Raw genomic sequence first — 19695 nt, 5'->3', positions numbered from 1 at the left:
ATATCTAACCTGAAAAGAGGATGTAATTATTTTTCCAAAGATGGAAAGTAAAGATAAAAATTAAGAATCTAGATATATCACTCTCATTTTTATTTTTACTTCAGTTGGAAAGATCCTAAGATTATGAACTTGTAGTAAAACTCCACTATAGCAGGTCCTTAACTAATGATTTATTGGAAGGATGATGAGGAAAAACTCTATTTGCACTAAATATGCCAGCCGTACTTTAGTTGTATGTTGTATCACTTAACTTAGTTTTCAAGAACCTGTGGATGATCTTAGAAGTCAAGATTAAATATTTGGAATACTTGTTTTATGTAGTTTTCATATGAAACTAAAACAGCTCAAATGGAAGGGTGAAGTGCTTGTTGACTTTAAATTTTACCCATAAAAACATGTAGCAAATAAAAATAGATAATGGGATGTCTGGGGTAGGAGATGGCAGTACATAAAAGCCTCCCCCCAATTACCACCATAAGCTATTGCCAATTGCAGGGTGAGGTAGGGTCTATATCCTGATGACATATTCACATATTCAAGCTGATACAGAATTTGAACAGAACAACAAATTCCTCAATCTTCTGAGTTTATATACAAATCTTAAATTAAAATACTTAGAAACCCACCAGTTCAAACAAAAAAAATCTACCTTTGCGCTAACAAAGCCAAAGTGTCTGAGTTAAAAATATCTTGATGATGTATTTTTTTGAAATGTGTTTGAAGCTGGTACCCTCATTTCCTAAAATAATGTTCAGCCTTCATTACTGGTATCCTAGACATCACAGTAGAAAAAAAAAAGTAAGGATAACTTAAGGCCTGTACAGGATGAACCTCAAACTATAAATCTTCCTAAATTATATCATTTTAACTTCAGTATGATAAATGATTTTGTGTTGTATTTAAATTTATATTTATTTATAAATAACACTTAGAGTTTATATATATTCCTCACATACTTTTAAAGAGTATATTTGGGGCACTAAAGAAATAGTGTAGGAGTAGAGATTCGGGCACTTGCCTTCCATGCAATAGACCCCAGTGACAGCTCTCCCTCTAGATAAACTCCAGAGCACCTCCAGGAGTGATCCCCAAGCACAGAACCAGGAGTAGCCTCAAGCAATGTAAAGTGTGTCCCCTAAATCAAAAGAAAGTAATTATAATTAAGATATTGTCATTTGATTAAATGTTTTATATTCAGTTAATATCGCATACTGTAAAATACCAACTGGAAAATTTTTAAATAATGAGAGATTGGAGAGACAATCATCAGATAAGGTACTTTGCCTTGTAAGTTTAACTGAGGTTCAATCCCTGAAACCCCACATGGTACCCCAAGTCCTGCCAGGATAATCCCTGAGCAAAGATTCAGGAATAAACCCGTAGTATAGCAGGGAAGGTACTTGTTTTCCTTGCATGTGGCTGACTTGTGTTTCTATCACCAGCACTGCTTTGGTCCCCCAAGCCTTATCAGGAGTGATTCCCCACGCAAAGAGCAAGGAACAAACCCGTAATACTGTTGGGTGATACCTAAAAATCAATAAATAAAGTAAATAGAAGACAAAAGAGTATGGTTTACCTGGGCATTTAGTGAGAAAATGTTCAGGAAAATCTGGCAAAGACTATTTTTCTTTAGCCAAAAAATTTAATTGTGATATATGTATATATAATTTATCTATAATGCTAAAGTTCTAGTTGTTGCCAGGCAATAAAACTGTTTTTCCCCTGTCTGTTCTATTATCTCACTATACGTTCTTTGGTGGAGAGAAATGTTTAATTTTGACAAAAAAACCAAAACGGAAAATAAACGTTAGAGATATTTAAAAATCCAAATAAACTTAATGTTATATTAACTGGTACTCAATTAATTGAAATATAAGGAGTACTTTAAGTTTTGAAGGAGTCATCATAAACAATTTACAAGAATTCATAAGAAGAAAAACCATGGATGTGGACTCACAGCAGATATCTGGAAAGATAAGTATCTCTAAAAGATCCATTCTTTCAGAAACAAAGGCTGTTGAAAATAGAGATTACCCACACTACTGTAATCTCTTAAGAAAGATAAATATGCCCTTTGTAAAAGGAATTGAAGACAGACACAACTATAGCAGAATTGAAAAGAGACATAACACTCCTTTTCTTAAATTTCACGCTTATCCCCCATCAGGTCTGCCAGACTACCATTTACACTATCCTTATCCCCCACCATCTGGGCCAGAATATCCTTTGGCTCCTCTTAGAGATGATGTGCCCTTAGGTGATACTTGTTCTGGATTTTTGAGTCCTGGTGGTGATGCTGATTTGAACCCTGGCATTGGCAGAAGAATACCAACTTTGGTCGATTTCAGTGATGTTAAACCTCAACACCGAGTTCCCAGACCAGACATGGGATTTCAAGCAACCATTAAAAGACAAACTATTTTATTCGAAGAATTGAAACAGGACAAGAAATGGAACTCCAGGGTAATACCAGACATTTCCATCAGAGCAAAACTTGGAGGTAAATAAAACAAAACAGAATTAATGATTTTTAAACATTTAAACATAGGCTAAATGATTAATATGAATATTAGTATTTATAAATTAATTTAGTGAAATTATAAATAAGAAATTCTTAGTTTATATCATAACTTATAAGGGAAAAGCAGTAATAAAGAAAATCCTTTTAAAGCCTATTTGTAAAGCAATATTTATTTTTTAAAAGTGAATTCATTAGTATGTTACCATCAATATGTATATATCAGATAGTCAGAGATGATTTATTTAATTCCAAGTGTTTATGTGAAATTTTGATCTTTATGTAACATACCTATATACCTTTCCATTTCTCTTAAAAATAAATATGCTTTCGGTTATTAAAAAGTTAGATTAAGATGACCAGGGGACTGGAGAAATAGTGCAGTGGGTAAGACACTTGCCTTACACACAGCTGACCTAGGTTCAATCCCAAGGATCTCATATAGTACCCTCAGCACCACCTGAAGTAATTCCTGAGTATAGAGCCAGGAGTAACCCTGAGCACTGCTGAGTGTGGCAGGGTGTGTCCCAAAAACCAAGGGAAGGAGGAAGGGAGGGAGGAAGTCACCAAACAAAAAAAGTGACAAAAAAGTTAGATTATGGGGCTGAAATAAAATGGGAGTAGTTGTATATAAATTAATGGGTCTGGCAAGAACAGGAGGTGAGAAAAATCACCTGCCAAAATACCTTCATCACAGAACTAGAGGCAGAATTTATGAATCTTTACCCAAACCTTCATTTTATGTTTTGTAAGAACTCGCAAAGAGAATTCCAAGCATGCTTGTAAGTAGTAAGAAACATGTCTAAGGAAATCTATAGGGAATATTACTATCTGAAAAGCAAGGGGGAAAAGATTAAAAGAAAATCTCTGAAAATGCAGAATTGTAAGCCCTCAAAGAGGAATCCAGGGATCTTATTGTCTGTTTGTCAAAAAGTCAGTTAATGATAACAAACTGAAGGTGGGGGTGGGTGGGAAATGGGCCCTTTAAAGACTCAGCCACTGCTACAAAGAACTGCTTCAACTTTAATGGTTTCTGAGAATAGAGGATTGAGTAAAACAATGTGGGAAATAGTTGTAGTCAGCATTTTCAAACTCGATTTCCATGCTGACCCAAAAAATATGTCTTACTACTGAGCCATTCATTGTCTCCTGAGTCCTCTGGTTATTCCTAGGTGTTGCCATCACACCTCTGTCTCTGTATTAATTTTCTCCTATTGCTTCCCCAAATTGTAACAATATTATAAACTTAAAACAAAGATGATTTGTTAATTCAGTTTTGTAGGTCAGAAGTATGTGTCACATAACTGAATTTGCTCTTAATATATCAACGCTAAAGTCAAGGTGTGCTGTTGGCTCTTGTTGGGAAAGGACAAAAACATTAATGATGCCATGCAAGCATCTGAACTAGAAAGTACACATCAAGGTCATTAGGGGTCAGTTATAAAACTCAACTTAATTGGCATGTAAGGATTACCATGGCAACGCATGTTACCCAAATCCTTCACATAGTTCATCTCATCAGTCTTCAACTATTTTGCATTTAGATACTAAAATTCAACTTTTAAGTTCATTTTATACCCAACTTTAAAACAATTTTTTTTTGGTAATACAATTTCCTAATTGGTTCTCAGGGCCCCTTCTGGGAATTCTTCACCAATAAGACCAGAGGTTCAATGCAAGGACATGAGTATATTGTACTGCTTAGGCCCTGAAGTGTTTGGAAGGACTCTGGGGTTTCTGAAGTGGCAGCTGGTGGTGCTTAGGAAACCATGTAGTTTAGGGTTAACCATACACAAGACATGAACCCTGAATGCTTGACTACTTCTCCAGTCCTCCAAGTTTAAGCCATTCATGAGACAAGCTAAGTCAAGTAGCATATTAGAAGCAGGAGAGGACAGAGGAGTGTATGGAAATATCAACAAATAAAAATATCTGTGAATGTAAAAGCTTAAAGAAAAGTATTCTTGCTTCCGGACCCAGCCTGCTCTGCGGCCCTGAGCACTCCGGGCTTCCCTCCCCTCCGGACTACCTCGGTCAGCACGCCGACCCCAAGCGCCACCGCCGTTCTGTCTTCCAGCAAAGGTCTGTGATGCTCCCTCAACCCGCCCTTCCGGACCCAGCCTGCTCCGCGGCCCTGAGCACCCCGGGGCACCCCTCCCTTCCGGACTGCCAGCCGAGTGGCCGGCATGCCACTCCCAGCCCATTGACCTCTGTCGGGTTGTGGGAAAGGGGCGTGGCCTAACCGTCAGGGTGGCCTAAGAAAAGTGGGCGTGGCCTCATAACCAGCCGCCCCCCCCACCCCCGCTAACGCGGCAGCATATAGTTTCCTCAACATCTTATCCAAGACTAACATCCTAGCTATTCACATGCAGTAGGACAATAAAACACAAGACTTCACATAGGGATTGAAGGAAATATCTCAGCAGGAGACCAGGTTCTACAAACAGCAAGTAAAAAGGCAACTACTATTAACTGAACCTATCCACAATCCTTTTTCGCAACAAAAGGAAACAGGGATACTCATCTTCAAGGGCCCTCTTTCATACCACCACAACAACATGAAGAAACAGCGAAAATCCCCATTGCAAGCAGAGGACGATCAAAGGAGTTCGGAAACCTCAATAGGAACAGAAACCCTCCCAAACAGTTTCTATGAGGCTCATATCTCCCTAATACCAAAAGCAAACAAAGACACCACAAAAAAAGAAAACTACAGGCCAATATTCCTGATGAACACAGATGCGAAGATTCTCAACAAAATATTAACAAATAGAATTCAACAACTCATCAAAAAGATCATACACCACGACCAAGTGGGATTCATCCCATAATGCAAGGATGGTTTAACATCCGGAAATCAATCAACATAATCCATCATATCAACAAAAGAAAAGATAAAAATCATATAATCATATCAATAGATGCAGAGAAAGCATTTGACAAGATCCAACATCCGTTTATGATGAAAACACTCTCCAAAATGGGTATAGAAGGGACCTTCCTCAATATAGTCAAAGCCATTTATAACAAGCCTATGGCAAGCATTGTCCTCAATGGGGAAAAACTAAGAGCCTTTCCTTTGAGAACAGGGACAAGACAATGATGCCCACTCTCTCCACTTCTGTTCAATATATTATTGGAAGTACTTGCAATAACGATTAGGCAAAAAAAAATATATTAAGGTCATTCAAGTCGAAAGGAAGAAATCAAGCTCTCACAATTCTCAGATGATATGATACTATACCTAGAGAACCCTAAAACCTCTACCAAGAAACTCCTAGAAACAATAGAGTCGTATAGTAAAGTTGCAGGCTATAGAATCAATACCCCAAAGTCCATGGTATTCCTATATGCAAATAATGACAGAGAAGAAAGTGACATGAGAAAAGCAATCCCGTTCACAATTGCGCCTCAAAAATCAAGTACCTCGGAATCAGCTTAACTAAGGAGGTAAAGGACTTGTATAATGAAAACTACAAAATGCTACTTCAGGAAATAAAAGAGGACACGAGGAAATGGAAAGACATCCCCTGCTCATGGATTGGAAGAATTAATATTGTCAAAATTGCAATTCTCCCCAAAGCATTGTACAAATTCAATGCAATCCCCATAGGGATACCCTTGACATTCTTCAAAGAAATAGAGCAAGCGCTCCTGAAATTCATATGGAACAATAAGCCCCCACGAATAGCTAAAGCAATTCTTGGGAAAAAGAAAATGGGAGGAATCAACCTCCCCAACTTCCAACTCTACTACAAAGCGGTAGTCATTAAAACAGCATGGTACTGGAACAAAGGCAGAGCTGCAGACCAATGGAATAGGGTTGAATACTCTGACATACACCCCCAAATATATGATCATCTAATCTTTGATAAGGGAGCAAGAAATGTGAAGTGGAGCAAGGAAAGCATGTTTAACAAATTGTGCTGGCAAAACTGGACGGCTAAATGCAAAAGAAATGGGCTTAGACCTCCATCTATCACCATGTACAAAAGTCAGATCAAAATGGATTAAAGACTTCAACATCAGATCAGAATCCGTAAGGTACATTGAAGACAAGGTCGGCAAAACCCTCCACGACATTGAAGCCAAAGGTATCTTCAAAGCTGACACGCCACTGGCCAAGCAAGTGAAAACAGAGATAAACTAATGGGACTATCTCAAACTAAGAAGCTTCTGCACCTGAAAAGGAACAGTGACCAAAATACAAAGACAATCTACAGAATGCGAAAGGATATTTATGCAGTACCCATCCGATAAAGGGTTGATAACAAGGATATACAAAGCACTGGTTGAGCTCCACAAGAAGAAAACTGCCAACCTGATAAAAAAAATGGGGTGATGAAATGAACAGAAACTTTTCCAAAGAAGAAATCCCAATGGCTGAGAGGCACATGAGAAAATGTTCAACATCACTAATCATCAGGGAGATTCAGATCAAAACAACAATGAGATATCATCTCACACCACAGAGATTGGCCCACATCCCAAAAAACAAAAGCAACCGGTGTTGGCGTGGATGTGGGGAGAAAGGGACTCTCCTTCACTGCTGGTGGGAATGCCGACTGGTTCAGCCCTTTTGGAAAACAATATGGACGATTCTCAAAAAGTTAGAAATTGAGCTCCCATTTGACCCAGCAATACCACTCCTGGGAATATATCCCGGAGAGGCAAAAAGGTATAGTAGAGATGACATCTGCATTTCCATGTTCATTGCCGCTCTGTTTACAATAGCCACAATATGGAAAAAACCAGAGTGCCCGAAAACAGATGATTGGCTAAAGAAACTCTGGTATATTTACACAATGGAATACTATGTAGCTGTCAGAAAACATGAAGTCATGAAATTTGCATATAAGTGAATGAACATGGAAAGTATCATGCTGAGTGAAATGAGTCAGAAAGAAAGAGACAGACATAGAAAGATCGCACTCATATGTGGAATATAAAGTAGCTGAGAGGTACAAGCTTACAATGTTGCGATTCCTGGCAGACATTTCTTTGGACTTAGTTACTAAAATACTAAAATACAGAAATCCAAAACTATGCTGCTGCTAGTGCGGCCTCCTGACCTCATATCTCTTCATTCTCAGCAATGGAAAACAAATTACCAAATGCTTTCTTTTCAGCAGATCGACTTTAGGGGGGAGAAACTCCAAATCAATAATAGTGAATTTTTTTGTTTAAATATTGAATGTAATCAAAGTAAAGTGAAAGTAAAGTGAAATTTACCAGTTACACATGCGTTGTGGGGGCCTAGGGAGGTGGGGGGAAGGGCGGAGGTATATCGTGATTCTTGGTGGTGGAATATGTGCACTGGTGAAGGGATAGGTGTTTTGAGCATTGTATAACTGAGACTTAAACCTGAAAGCTTTGTAACGTTCCACATGGTGAATCAATAAAAGAATTTTAAAAAAGGTATTCTTTATGCCCTAACTCTAGCCCATCTTCATGTTTCACCATTAATGAGCAATTATTAATGGAATATATACCTAGCCGTCTATAATTTCTTACAAAAGTTTATCTGTCAGGCAAACCTACTTTTATATATACTACTTTTATATATACTCTACATGGCAAGACTTCATTTGCGTACTGTTTTTAAAATTCAAGCCTTCATCACTTTTAAATTTTGATTAGCTGTTATGTTCCAGAGGATGTTTATGCTCTTCTAAAATCTGATTAGATAAGATATTTTTTCTCTTCACTCCCACAGCTGTCAGAGCACAACTACAGTTGCCACATTGCAGTTGCCACATTATATCGAAGTGATCTAATGCTTATATGAGTATTTCTGCTTTGAGACCTTAGAGCAGGAAACACTGCTTATCAATGGTTTTGAACCCATATATTGACATTTATGGTACCGCAAGTATTTATTGAAGACTAGTATTTTTTTTGTTTGAAGGTTCAGCAGGGGAGGACAGCTACCTGTATACCCTCAACCGAAGACCAGTTGGTCTCTATTCGGGAAAGGCCAGTGCGCAGCTTCGGGAGGGATGCACATGGAGCAGTGAGGGAGGAAGGGGACACCTACCTAGCCAGCCAGATCAGCCAAATAAACCCTGGGGATCAATGGGGTGACAGATGTCTCAGCCAGATCACCTTCATATTCACGCGGCTGACTGATGTTCGATTCTTCCGTCCCTCTCGGAGAGCCCGGCAAGCTACTGAGAATATTCCACCCACACAGCAGAGCCTGGCAAGCTACCTGTAGTGTATTCAATATGCCAAAAACAGTAACAACAAGTTTCACAACAGAGAAGCTACTGGTGCCCGCTCGAACAAATCGATGAGCAATGAGATGACAGTGATAGAGTGATACAGTATTTTTTAATTTTTTTTATTTTTTTAAACAAGGTTTTGTGACCCAAATGAAGGGCCATTATCTTTTATTTTTATTATTATTTTTTTACTTTCTAGGGTCATATATGGCGATGTTCAAAGATTAATCCTGGTTGTGCACACAGGAACTACTCCTGGCAGTGCTCAGGGTACCATATGGGATGCCAGGGATCAAACCTGGGCTGACCATGTGCAAGGCAAAGGCTCTACCCAGTCTATTCTCACTCTGGCCCAAGACTAGTATTTTTTTTCAATTGTCAAGATTTCTATCTTAAATGAACTATTTATAGGACAATCATACTCCTCATATCTAATCCTTTAAACAACTACCTGCACATTTTTCTGATGTGCAAAAGAGCACTTTTTAACAATAAGTACTTAATAATTATACATAATCATAGTCATTCTAACCTGCAAATTCTTGGATTAAGAATAACTTCCAGTGGTGAAAAAGTTAGACAATCCATTAAAAGGTGAATTAACACCCATTTAGCTTTATAATAGAAAATATTTCTAGAGGAGTAAAATATTTTTATTACAATAGATTATTGCTTCACAACTAGATGGTAGTTTAGAGCAAGGGAACTATCATGCAAGGGGTTATGGAGCACCCGGATATTCCGGGGTAGCATTCAGCAGTGCTCAAGTGTCTCTAGGGCTGCACTTGACTATGCTTGAGGACCATGGTTGTATGAGTTCTTGGCATGCACTCTAATCATTGTTGTCTTCCGACCCTTTGTTGTACTTTTAACCCAAACATGCATTTTGTTTTCAGGTTGGACAAGTCCAATAAAAGTCATACCTTTACAACCTCGCAGTAAAGGATACTCAATAAACCACACATTTTCATTCAGTGAGGAATCAACAAATACAGTAAGATATTTTAATAGTTACTTTCAACATTTATAATTAGTGTTTTTCTTTTCTCTGTTTTGACAATTTTATGACCTATAAAACATAGCTTCCATTCACAAGTGCTGCTTATGTGCAACACACTTATATGCAGGCTTGTTGCATATTAAATACTATAAATCTACTTGCCTTATATCTGCAACAGTGTGTAGTAAAGGGAGCAGTGTGTAATAAAGACTAATAAATCATGACCTTTCCGTAAAAGTGAGTGATGCCCACTACAGGCTCTTACTACCGCTGTGGAGGAGGTCAGTACCCTTCCAGACTGTACCCTTCAGACATTGTCTAATGACTGACATTTTTGAGAGACAGATTAAAAGAAATCTCTAGTTGAATTATATTCTCACTGCTTTCCCCTTATTTTGCCTTATCTTATTCAACTAGAGTACTCTTACAATATGTTATTTAAACAAAAGTCATGTTCTAGTACCTGTTTCTGGACTATATCATATTGTTACCTACAGGTTCTATGAAAAAGTTAATGAATAAGATGAATAACGGTACTAAGTAACTAACATTGGCAACAAAAAATTCATATAAATCTAAACTGCGGATCTATATACACAATATATCAATTTAAATAGTACATGTTTAGCTATCTTTCTATATGGATTTTGTAGTCTCTAAACCACTGCTTAAATTTACTGAAGAAATAACAAAAAAGTACACAGATATAACAAAGTTTGTGTTTTTAAGTTTTTTTAAATTATTTTATTTAATCACCATGAGATACACAGTTACAAAGCATTTCATGGTTGGATTTCAGTTAGTTATACACTGTTCCAAACCCATCCCTTCACCAGTGTACATTTCCCATTACCCACCACCAATCACCAATGTTCCCAGTTTCCCTCCCACCACACACCTCCCTGAACCCTTCCTCTGTGGCAGGCACTTTCTCTGTCACACTCTCTCTCTCTCTTTCTCTCTCTCTCTTTCTCTTAATCCCTCTCTCTCTCAATCTCTCTCTATTTCCTTTTGGGCATTATAGTTTAAAATACAGGTGCTGAAAATCTATTATGTTTACCCCTTTACCTCCTTTCAGCACTCAGTTGTTGTCCAGAGTGATCATTACCAGCTATCACTGTTACAGTGCACTTCTTGATCCTAACTACCCTCTCCACCTCCACTGCTCATAGCAAGCTTTCAGTTGTGAGCCAGTCCTCATGACTCTTGTTTATACTGCCTTTGCCTATTGGTTTCCAACCAAATATATTTTTATAGCCCACAAATAAGTGCAATTATTCTGTGTCTGTCCCTCTGCTACTGACTCAGTTCACTCAGTACTCAATACTCATTTCACTCAATACTCTCTGTGCATCCATTTATAAACAAATTTAATGAGTTCATTTTTCCTAATGGCTGCATAGTATTCCATGGTATAGTATTTCCACCGAAATTCATTAGCCTACATTCTCCATCAATTATCTCATAGTTTGTACAAAGTCCCACATTCTGCTGCTTGCAGAAGATCAACTTGAATTTTAATGATAAACACACATTTAAAATCATCCAGCTCAAAATTCTCAAAATGAACAGATTCAAAAGTAATCACACAGGTTAAGGCACTTAAAGATAGGGATCACCATACTTATATCAGACAAAATAGAATAATTCAAACTAAGAAAGTTATTAAGAGACATGATGGACATTATATAGTTACCAAAGGGGTGGACATTATATAGTACATCAAGGGAATTTAATACTCACAAACATACTTGAATCAAATGAAGGCTCATCATATATATGTAAATATACATATGTGTGCATGTATATTACTATAGGTTATATATGTTACTAAAGTAATATATACTATATTACTATATGAGAGTGATCAATTTTAATACAAGTGGTAGCATGCTCTGTGGACTACAGACAGAAAATGAATAAATACAAAACAACCTTCATGAGGAATTAGAAATACAGGGCCTAGTAGACTTTTATAAAAACTGTGATAGGAGGAAAACTGGGGACATTAGTGAAGGGAAGTGGACACTTGGAACATTATATGTAAGAAATTAAATCAATAGCAATGAATAACTTTGTAATTAATGGTCATCCAATTAAAAAAAATTTAAAAACATTCCACCTCCCCACAAAATAAGGTCACATTTCTAGACCCCAAACAAGCCTCAAAATAATGAAAATTGAGATCGTATATATTTTAGGATCATGCTGAAACAATTCTAGAAACAGAAAAAAAAGAAAGAAAAAATTCAAACATCTGGATAGTAAATAACATACTATTGAAAAACTATTGGGTTAGTAAGAAAATAAGAAGAAATAGAAGCATTATTGGAAAGAAAAATGAGAATCAAGACAACAGCTATGAGAACATATGAGACACAACAGAGCAGTAATAAGAGGGAAGTTCATAGAAATACATTTATATCAGGAAATAAAAAAAGTAGAGATAAACAACCTTACCTTGCATATTAAAGTCAAAAAAGAAGAAATGAGACCCCAAATCATTAATTAAGGAGGACATAAAATTAGACTATAGAAAATAAAATATAGACCCCAGAACAAGTGCACGCTCATGCCCCACAGTCCCCACCGGACCTCAGCACCTTCCAGCCTCCCGCTACCACTTCCGGCTTCCTTAGCCCCTGGAGCCCAGTGCACCGGCCTCAGAGCAAGGAGGTGTGGCCTTTGAGGCAGTGTGCATGGCCTCCTGTGGGGCCAGTGGCCGCTAACGGGGCCAAAGTTATTTTCCCCTTCTCCAGCACGTTGGACTCATATCTCAACCTTTATCACATAATTCAGGGGAGAATATCATGGCCATTTCAAACACATTAGGCCAATAAATAGTCCACTAGCTTATCCCAATTGCACCATAGTACCCATAAACACAAGAATCTGCACAGGTCCAATGTAAAAGAATACATCCCCTGAAACTTCACTAGAGGCCTCACATAAGCCACAGAGGAGCACCTGAGAGGAAGTTGCAACTCCTGAAAGGGAAAAAAGCAACCACCATTGACCGAGCTCACCCAGAATCCCTAATCACACCAAGAGGGAAAAATGATAGTGAACTGGAATGTCCCACCTCCATACTACAACCACAACATGAAGAAACATTGCAAATCCCCAAAACGAGGGGAAGATGAAGAAAAAGGTCCAGAAACCCCAAAAAGGGCTAATCTCTCTGATAAGGAATTCAGAATCAAAATGTTGAAGATGCTCAATGAACTCAAAGAAATAGTGGAACAGATATCCAGGAAACTAAAAGAGGACTTGAATGAAACAGTGGAATGGGTAGTCAACAAAACACTAGGAAGATAATAAAAAGGAAGAAACGAGAGCAGAAATAAAAAAGCTACAAACAGAAATGTCACCAATAAAGGATTCAATAGATGAAATAAAAAAATCAGTGGGTGCTGTCAACAGTAGAATGGCTACAACCAAAGACAGAATCAGTGAGCTTGAAGATGAGCATCAGAAATCTTACAGACAAAAATAAACCATGGTAAAAGATCTCAAAATAGTCAGGGTGAATCAGAGTCCTAAGGGATGAATCCAAGAGAATCAACATAAGAATCATCAGAGTACCAGAAGGACAGGGAGGCAACCCCAATGATAAAGCCAACCCACCGTTAAAGATATCATTGCCAAAAAGTTCTCAGAGCTGGAGAACACAGACATCCAAATCCAAGGACCCCCAAAGAGTGCCAGTTAAAAGAGACCCTAATAAAAAGACCCCAAGACACATCATAGTCAGGATGATGGATGACACGGATAGAGATACAACACTATAAGTAGCAAGGATGAAGGAGGAAATCACATACAAAGGAGCACCCCTTAGATTCACAGCAGACCTCAGAGGAAACCCTTCAGGCCTGAAGACAATGGGGAGATATAGTGAAAAAACTCAATGAAATGAACGTCTCACCAAGAATACTTTATCCAGCTAAACTCTCACTCAAACTGGAAGGAACCATACACTATTTTGTGGATAAACAATAGCTCAGAAACTTCATAGACTCAAAATCAAACTTAAAAGAAGGACTAAAGGGGCTTCTGTAAGACAAGAAAAACCCCTACAGGCACAACAAACCCCTACAGAAAGATTGTACCAAACCCTGTGACAATAATCTCGCTCAACATCAATGGTCTATATGCACCAATCAAGAGAAATAGAGTGGCAAAATGGATTCAGAAGCTGAATCCAACATTCTTCTTCTACAAGAAACATATCTGAACAGTCAGAGCAAACACAGACTCAAAGTCAAAGGATGGAAAACAATCCTTCAAGCAAACAACTTACTCAAAAGAGCCGTATTAGTATCCGACAACATAGATTTCAGGTTGAAAAAAGTTTAGAAGGGATAGCAATGGCCATTTTTTACTAATCAAAGATTATGTACACCAGGAAGAAATAACACTCCTAAACATACACGCACCTAATGAGGGACCAGCTAAATACGTAAAACAACTTCTAACAGATTTTAAGGAGGACATTGCTAGCAACATCATGGGGACTTCAATACTGCCTTATCACCTCTAGATAGATCAACAAAAATAAAATTCAGCAATGAAACACTGGACTTAAAGGAAGAGATAGAAGAGAGAGCTAATAGATCTATATAGGAGTTTGCATCCCAAAAGAAAGAATACACATTCTTTTCCAAGGCACACAAAAAATTTTGCAAAATAGGCCATGTGCTGGGTCACAAAACATACCTAAATAGAATCAGGAAAATAGAAATTGTATCAACTATCTTCTCAGACCACGATGCGCTGAAAATAGAAGTTAACCATGCACAGAAGCGGAGAAGTAAACCAAACAACTGGAAATTAAGCAACTCGATGCTGAACAATGAGTGGGCCAGGAAGGAAATCAAGGAAGAAATCAAAAGATACCTGGAAACAAATGAGAATGAAGACACAACTTACCAAAACCTATGAGACACAGCTAAAGCAGTGTTAAGGGAAAAATTTATAGCCCTGCAAGCATTCCTCAGGAAAGAAGAAAGAGTCCACATAGATAACTTGACTTCACAGCTCAGGATCTTAGTAAAAGACCAACAAAAGGAGCCCAAATCATACAGAAGGAAAGAAATAACCAAATTTAAAGCAGAAACTAATGACAGGGAAACCCAAAAAAACAATCCGAAAGATAAATGAAATCAAGAGCTGGTTCTTTGAGAAAATAAAAAAAAAAACAAGATTGATAAACCACTTGCAAGATTCACAAAGAAAAAGAGAGAACTCTAATAAACCGAATCAGAAATGAAAAGGGGGATATCACAACAGAAACCAAAGAAATTCAAAAGATCATCAGAGACTACTTTAAAAGTCTGTATGCCACTAAACAAGAGAACCTAGAAGAAATGGAAAATCCTAGATTCCTATAATCTCCCAAAGTTGAACCAAGAAGACCTGGAATACCTGAATAGACATTAATATCAAGAAAATTGAAACTGCAATCAGAAGTTTTCCCCCAAAAAAATCCCAGGCCATGATGGATTCACTAGCAAATTCTTGCAAACATTTAAAGAGGACCTATTGTCAGTTGTCCTCAAGCTTTTCCAGGAAATCAAAGACACAGAAACTCTCCCAAACAGTTTGTATGAGGCACATATCTCTCTAATACCAAAAGCAAACAAAGACACTACAAAAAAGAAAACTACAAAAAAGAAAACTATATCACTGATGAACATGGATGAAAAGATTCTCAACAAAATATTAGCAAATAGAATTCAACAGCTCATCAAAAAGATCATACACCACGACCAAGTGGGATTCATCCCAGGGATGCAAGGATGGTTAAACATCTGGAAATCAATCAACATAATCCATATCAATAAAAGAAGAGATAATAATCATATAGTCATATCAATAGATGCAGAGAAAGCATTTGACAAGATCCAGCATCCATTCATAATGAAAACTCTCACCGAAATGGGTTTTGAAGGAGCTTTCCACAATATAGTCAAAGCCATCTACCAAAACCCATGGCAAACATTATCCTCAATAGGGAAAAACTAAGAGCCTTCCCTCTAAGATTGGGGACAACACAAGCATGTCCACTCTCACCACTTCTGTTCAATATAGTACTGGAAGTACTTACAATAGTGATTAGGCTAGAGAAAGACATTAAGGGCATCCAGATAAGAAAGGAAGAAATGAAGCTCTCACTATTCGCAGATGATATGATAGAGAACCCTAAAGCCTCTACAAAGAAATTCCTAGAAACAATAGATTTGTACAGTAGAGTCGCAGGCTATAAAATCAATACCCAAAAGTCCATGGCTTTCCTGTATGCAAATAATGAGAGAGCATAAATTGACATTAAAAAGAGCAATCCTGTTCACAATCATGCCTCAGAAAATCAACTACCTCAGGATCAGATTAATTAAGCTGGTAAAGGACCTGTACAAAGAAAACTATAAAACGCTACTACATGAAATTAGAGAGCACAAGAAAATGGAAATATATCCCCTGCTCATGGATTGGGAGAATTTACATGGTCAAAATGGCAATAGTCCCCAATGCATTATACAGATTCAATGTGATCCCTATAAGTATACCCATGACATTCTTCAAAGAAATAGATCAAACACTCCTGAAATTCATATGAAACAACAAACCACCACAAATAGCTAAAGCAATTCTTGGGAAAAAGAAGATGGGAGGCATCCCTTACCCAACCTTAAACTCTACCACAAAGGGGTTATAATTAAAACAGCATGATACTGGAACAAAATCAAAGCTGCAGACCCACATGGAACAGGATGGAATATTCTTTTTTTTGTTTTTTTTGCTTTTTGGGTCACACCTGGCGATGCTCAGGGGCTACTCCTGGCTTTGCACTCAGGAATCACCCCTGGCGGTGCTCAGGGGATCATATGGGATGCTGGGAATCGAATCTGGGTTGGCCGCGTGCAAGGCAAACGCCCTACCCGCTGTGCTATCTCTCTAGCCCCAGGATGGAATATTCTTACACACACCCTCAAATATATGATCACCCAATCTTTGATAAGGGAGCAAGAAATGTGAAGTGGATTAAGGAAAGCCTCTTTAACAAATGGTGCTGGCAAAACTGGACAGCTACATGAAAAAAAAAATAGGCTCAGACCTCTACCTAACACCATGTCAGATCGAAAGTCAGATCGAAATGGATTAAAGGCTTCAACATCAGACCAGAATCTGTAAGGTACATAGAAGACAAAGTCGGCAAAACTCTCCACGATTTTGAGGCTAAAGATATCTTTAAAGAGGACACTCCACTGGCCAACCAAGTAGAAACAGAGATAAACAGATGGGATTACCTCAAACTGAGAAGCTTCTGCACCTCAAAAGACACAGTGAACAGAATTCAAGACAAACTACAGAATGAGAAAGGATATTCACCCCAAACCCATCTGATAAGGGGTTGATATCAAGGATTTACAAGGCACTGGTTGAACTCTACAAAAAGATAACATCGAACCCCATCAGAAATGGGGGTGATGAACAGAAACTTCCTCAGAGAAGAAATCTGAATGGACAAAAGGCACGCAAAAAAGTGTTCTTCATCACTAATCATCAGGGAGTTGCAGATTGAAACAACAATGAGATAATCACCACATACCACAGAGACTAGTCCACATCCAAAAGAACAAAAGCAATCAGTGTTGGCATGGATGTGGGGAAAAAAGGACTCTCCTTCACTTCTGGTGGGAATGCCATCTGATTCAGCCATTTTGGAAAACAATATGGACGATTCTCAAAAGATTAGAAATTGAGCTCCCGTTTGACCCAGCAATACCACTTCTGGGAATATATCCCGGAGATGCAAAAAAGATAGTAGAAATGACATCTGCACTTATATGTTCATTGCAGCACTGTTTACAATAGCCAGAATCTGGAAAAAACCTGAGTGTCCGAGAACATATGACTGGCTAAAGAAACTTTGGTACATCTACACAATGGAATACTATGCTGCTGTTAGAAAAGATGAAGTCAGGAAATTTTCATATAGATGGATCAACATGGAAAGTTTCATGTTAATTGAAATGAGTCAGAAAGAGAGGGACTGACATAGAAAGATTGCACTTATTTGTGGAATACAAAGTAACAGAATGGGAGACTAACACTCAAGATTATTAAAGATAAGAATTGGGAGGATTAGTCCACAGCTTAGAAGCTGGCCTCACATACTGTGGAAAAGGCAGTCCAGTTAGAGAAGGGATCACCAAGTAAATGGTACTAGGAGGATCCACTAGGGATGGGAGATGCACTCTGAAAACAGACTATAGACCAAACATGACAGCCATTTAACACCTTTACTGCAAACCACAACACCAAAAATGAGAGAGCAAAAGGGAATGTCCTGCCACAGAGTCTGGGAGGGGGAAGGGGGGCGTGGTGAGGATGGTAGGAGTGATGCTGGGACCATTAGTGATGGAAAATGGGCACTGGTGAAGGGATGAATACTCAAACATTGTATGACTGAAATGCAAGCACGGGGGTTTGTAAGTCTGTAACTGTACTTCACAGTGATTCACTAATAAAAATAAATAAATAAAATAGATATAATGACAATTAAAAAAATCAAGAAAACTAAGAGCTGGATCTATGAAAGAATGAAAAATGGCGAACCCTTTTATACTTATAAAAAAAAACAAAGGAAAACCTCTATTAGAATCATAAATGAAATGGGAGAAGATTCTAACAGGTAGCACATAAATACAAAATATCTTAAACTAAAATTTTGAATCTGAATTTGATCTACAGCAGAATTGGATCAAGTTTTAGAATTATAGAACATTCTGAGACTGAGTCAGAAGGAAACTGAAAACCTGGGCAAGTCAATTATAAGCAAAGAAAGTGACATGATAAAGAGCATACTTCCAAACAGAAATCCAGGACCATGTGGTTTTACTTGTGAATTCTACTAATCATTGAAAAAATGACTTATCTGTATTTCTCATGAGCTTTCAACAAATTTTAAGAAACAGACATTCTTTCAAGTAGTTCCTATGAAACTAACATAATCCCGATATCAAAAGCAGAGATAACACAAAATAAAGAAAATTATAGATTAGTATAACTGATGTTATAGAAGCAATAACTGTCAACACTTTAAAAGGATCATACTTTATAAGTAATTGGAATTTATTCCAGGAATAAAGGATATCAACAAATAAAATTAATTAATGTGATATACCACAACAACTTAGGAAAAGACGAACATCATATGACCAATAAAATAAATTCAGAGAACACATGACAATATTCATTATTCAATTTTGACAAAAATTTGCAACTAAATGAGAGTAGAAACAACTTGCCTCAACACAGGAAAAATAATATAAACAAACTCAAAGCATCCTACTCCACAATGAACAAAGTGAAAGCTTTATATCTAATATCAGACCAAAGGCAAGGATATCTATTATCATTACTGTTATTTAACATAGTATTAAAATTACTAGTTACAATGATTAGACAAGACAGAGGAAATTTATGAAATTCAAATAGGAAAAGAAGAAGCAAAAGTATAACTACTTGCATACAGTATAAAAACATACCTAAAATCCTTAGGACAATGTAAAAAAATTTAAAACAATAAATAAATATAATCTAAGGCAGGCTACAGGATTAACAATAAAAAATGTGTTGTATTTCTAAAGGTAGTCAACAAACTAGAGGAGGAATAAATTTAATAAATGGTTCTTAACTACAAACTTTTGTAAACAACTCTACTTTTGATTACATAAATATAAATCAAATACTGATGAATTTATTTAACAAAAGAAGTGAAAGACATACATCCAAACCAATAAGTCAATCTGAAACAAATTAGAAGATATAATGGGAAAACATTTTATGTTCATAAATTGGAAGAACTAGTACTGTTAACCCAAAGTCTTTGGCAAATTCAATAACTCTCATCAAAATTCCAGTGCCATTTTTCAAGGATATAGAATAAG

The 19695-nt window shown here is 37.3% G+C and overlaps 1 protein-coding gene across 1 annotated transcript in view; it reads left to right on the top strand.

Moving 5' to 3' along the window:
• The first annotated feature begins 1941 nt into the window (after positions 1-1941).
• The window catches only part of SPATA48 (spermatogenesis associated 48), a 106031-nt gene continuing 88277 nt past the window's right edge, over positions 1942-19695 (top strand). Inside the window, exons 1-2 of the mRNA XM_055124809.1 lie at positions 1942-2500; positions 9639-9736. Of these exons, the coding sequence (XP_054980784.1) occupies positions 1942-2500; positions 9639-9736 (657 nt within the window). The remainder of the gene's footprint in view (positions 2501-9638; positions 9737-19695) is intronic.

The sequence above is a fragment of the Sorex araneus genome, chromosome 2, assembly GCF_027595985.1.
Source record: "Sorex araneus isolate mSorAra2 chromosome 2, mSorAra2.pri, whole genome shotgun sequence".
NCBI classification, from domain to species: domain Eukaryota; kingdom Metazoa; phylum Chordata; class Mammalia; order Eulipotyphla; family Soricidae; genus Sorex; species Sorex araneus.
This window is presented reverse-complemented; position numbering and strand designations above follow the sequence as displayed.